The 3907-nt window shown below is 37.5% G+C and overlaps 1 protein-coding gene across 1 annotated transcript in view; it reads left to right on the plus strand.

Annotated features, from left to right (window-relative positions):
* The window catches only part of LOC122091412 (E3 ubiquitin-protein ligase SP1), a 23223-nt gene that overhangs the window by 3621 nt on the left and 15695 nt on the right, over window positions 1-3907 (plus strand). Inside the window, exons 5-6 of the mRNA XM_042661341.1 lie at window positions 653-790; window positions 871-936. Of these exons, the coding sequence (XP_042517275.1) occupies window positions 653-790; window positions 871-936 (204 nt within the window). The remainder of the gene's footprint in view (window positions 1-652; window positions 791-870; window positions 937-3907) is intronic.

Here is a 3907-nt window from a genome sequence, read left to right on the forward strand (position 1 = left end):
CGAAAAAAAAAAAAAGAAGGAAAAGAAGAAAAGAGCAGTGTACCTTGCATTTCTTGGACAAGTATATTTGTCTGGAATATTATAAACAAATGTGTGATGATCCAATGAGGCACGGAGTAGCCAATGCCTTCCGATGACTAGTTGATGACTAAAAGTATGATTATTTTGCTAAATTAAGGAGTAGTACACATACTTACTGCAACAAAGACTACAAATATGCAATAGAACATGATACATGACATTAAACACTGCCACCGGAAAGAAAAAGAAAAGGAACATTAGTGTTCCGTAGGATCGAATAATAATAATAATAATAATAAATGCAATTTGGTAGTTAATGTCTAAAAGCCTGAGATTTTTTTTTTTTAATTAACGTACAAAGGGTTTAAACTAAAATAACAAAGTAAGACACATTGTTAAACCATAAAAAGTCTTTGACTAGTTACATTTAGCACCTAATCAAGTGATGAACTAGTTGTATGTAAGTGACTGATTGGCTGGTAATGCTCGACTTATGCATGAGTTAGGTGGTCCTGCCCAAAATGTCTAGACGGTTGCGTAGGTGCTATTTCAAATGGTGTCTTTTGCCATATATTTGCTTCTTCCAGAAGATCTCTCCCCCTTGAATATTTCAATTATCAATGTTTATCAGGATGATGGAACTGGTCGTGTTTATGTTGTGGGAGCTCGAGGTGCTACAGGCTTGGTATTAACTGTTGCCAGTGAAGTATTTGAGGAGTCAGGGCGATCTCTTGTTCGTGGAACATTGGACTATCTCCAAGGTCTTAAGGTTTGTTTCTGTAACACTGTCCATACTGAAATTTTAATTGAGTTGAATTGAGCTTATTTGATTGCAATTGGGTTCCACAGATGCTTGGGGTCAAGCGGATTGAAAGAGTTCTTCCCACTGGTACTTCCTTGACTGTTGTTGGCGAGGTATTGTCTAATAAAATGCAAAACCTTAATTATAGGATCTCCTTCTGTTACACTTGAGCACAATTGCACATAAATGTTTTGGAATTTAAATAATGCATTAGTAATTTCCTCCCCCCCCCCCCCAACCCCTGCAAAATATAAGATTTACATGTAGGGTGGAGGGTATTATTAACCTGGGAGAGAGAGAGAGAGTTTCCTCCACTGCCAGTGATGAAGTGGTTTTTTTCAATAGCATTATGTTTGCAATGTGTTTTTGTTGACACTCAAATGTTAGGAAATATTGTCCAGACTCCAGTGTCCATGTCCTATGTAAAGTTTCAGTCCAATTAGACTTATCTATTTGTGAAAAGAAGGTTTCACATTGATTTTAGGCTAGCAATTTTGGAAAAAAAAAAAATTGAGCATAGAAAATACAAGAATAGCCTCTTCCCCACATTGGACCCATTGGACACATTGGATGGCTAGGACACTGCTTGGGCTACTGACGTCAAATGTTGTAGCCATCTCAATCATATGGCCTATCATGTATTACCTCCTTGCACTTGTGTTTTGCAACTGTTAAATTCGTGTAGCAGTGCTACTGGTCATACGTGTTGTTAGATAGATAGGGGACCTTATGGATTGGCCTTATGTTAAATTCCGTACCTAAATTCTAATGTTCAATCATATGGATTTCCATGCATTGGAACTTCTACCCCACCCCCCCCCCCAAAAAAAAAAAAAAAGAAGGAAAGAAAGAAAGATTGGATAAAATTGTCTTGTGGTTTGACCTTGCGGCATAATACTTGTGTGTTGTAACTACTATTTGTTAGATGGTTCCCTATTAGCGGGCTATTACTCGATAATATTGTTAGGAATGTTGCTTCCTTCACAAAGGTTGGATTGATTAGAGTTGAGAAAATTTATTTGGCTTGTTTGGCTAGGAAAACCCAAGAATCAGTCAGATATCAGATCAGAAACAGTATATTATCCATGGAACTAGATCTCAGTCGAAATTGACCAAAATTTCCGAGTTGTCTAGGTTTCGGGCCTAGCTGAAATTCAACTTTCAACCCAGGGAGGCCCAGAGTCAAAAGCTCAAAATGAGATCCGAGTTGTCTCGGTTTCGGGGCTGAAACAGCTCAAAACCGAGATTAGAACCTTGATATTACTTGACGGTGCTTTTACTGTAGATTGTGAATCTTTCTATTTGGCAGATATGAGAATTCACAAAGACCAAGTATTTCTCATGGAATAGTGGAAATTACCTTGGTCATTTTATTAACCTCTGGCCCCTTTTATTTGGAGTCATAAATTCTAATGTCTTCTTTGGTAGCATTTGAAAAAGATAAATATTTGCTGTTGGGAAATATGAAACTTGCACTTGGGGCAATTACATTTAGAAATATATGAAGGGTATGTGCTCCACTTGTTCAATGACCTTGTCCTTAACACAGATCATGTGCATGCATTCTTGTAGATAACTGGCTATTGGAGAATTGTATGCTTAAAAGTTAAAACGGTTCTCTTCTTATCAATCCAATATTCAAGTAACCAACTGTCTACCACCTGTCTATGCCTCTATGGTTATCAGAGAAAGTGGTGGTTCACTAGATTGATAGGCTTCAGGACGTGTGCTTGGTGGTGCAATGCATATTATGGGTATGGCAGGTGCACTTGTTCATCAACCGGGGCTTCTAATTGATAGTCCAGTTATTATAGTTAGTCGTTCATACTATTTAATGACTCTGAACACTTGAAAAACTATCTTCCAGTACAGTCTACCTAGGTCAACTCTCTAAGCTTTACACTGATGACTTGGGATCAGTCACACAAATCCTGTTTCACTTCCACTCTATATAGGCCGTACCTCCTAAGAAAAACATTCCTGTTCAACAGTAATGGAAACAATTTTTTAGGATATGTGATTGGTGGTGCGATGCGTATTGCAATATATTGAATCTGGTCCAAAAGCTGGAGATGGCAGAGAAGGATTCATCCAAGAATCAGTGTTTCATGTGGAGCTATTGTGGTCATCTGTTGTGTGGTTTTTCATTTGTTTTGTGCACTGAGTGGAGATTTTTCTAGTTCATCAAATTTATGGGTAAGCATTGGGTGTGTTTTGTTTTTGTTTTTTATTCAAGGGATTTATATGTCCATGCAGGAGCCTCTCCTTTGATGTTTAATATTTTTTTCCCATATGGCCATGCGGGAGGCTGCCATTTGATATTTTGTATTTTTTCCCATATGGCCACGCAGGAGGCTGCCTTGATATTTTGTATTTTTCTGACCTTTAAATCGATTTTTTCTCCTTTGTCTCCCTCTTATCTCAACCCCCCTCCCCCCCAATTGGAAAAAAAAATCCCTTTTTCTGGGAATAAATATTTGTTCATAATTAGAGAGGCAAAGCAGAACTGGATACAACTTCATGGGGGACTGGGGGAGCATACAGAAAGAGAAGGGATATGAAAAAGAGCAAAAAGGATTAACTACATTGAGTAAAATCCCTGTGTAGAGATGATCTCTTGAGGAACCTTTCTTTGCCAACTTATAAAGTCATGATTTTCATCATTACTGGATTAAAAACAAGATACATTCAATGTCATCAATAAAAGGAACCAAAATATCAGACTGTCACTTAGAATGTTAAACAAGGTGGATTCACACTCATTCACTGTTTGGGAGTTACTAGCTAACAAGCAGTGACTCTGATGCAGATTCTGCACCAAACTAGGCTTGTTTTATTAGGAACAAGCTTAGGGTTGGGTTGTATATGTGTTGGGCCTTCAGTCCATGTGGTTTGGAGTATATTGGGCTACTTTTATGGGTCTAAACTAGGGGTTCTAAGGTTGCATACGGGATTCAATGATTTGTTTCCTTTTTCTTTAGTTTCCTTTTTAGATGGGGTTATTTAGTTTCTAATTTTCAGTCTTAAATTAGTTTCTAATTTTCAGTCACAAGACTTTCTATTTTGTAAGTTTCTATTTTCAGA

Source organism: Macadamia integrifolia, chromosome 10, assembly GCF_013358625.1.
Source record: "Macadamia integrifolia cultivar HAES 741 chromosome 10, SCU_Mint_v3, whole genome shotgun sequence".
In the NCBI taxonomy this organism is placed as follows: Eukaryota; Viridiplantae; Streptophyta; class Magnoliopsida; order Proteales; family Proteaceae; genus Macadamia; species Macadamia integrifolia.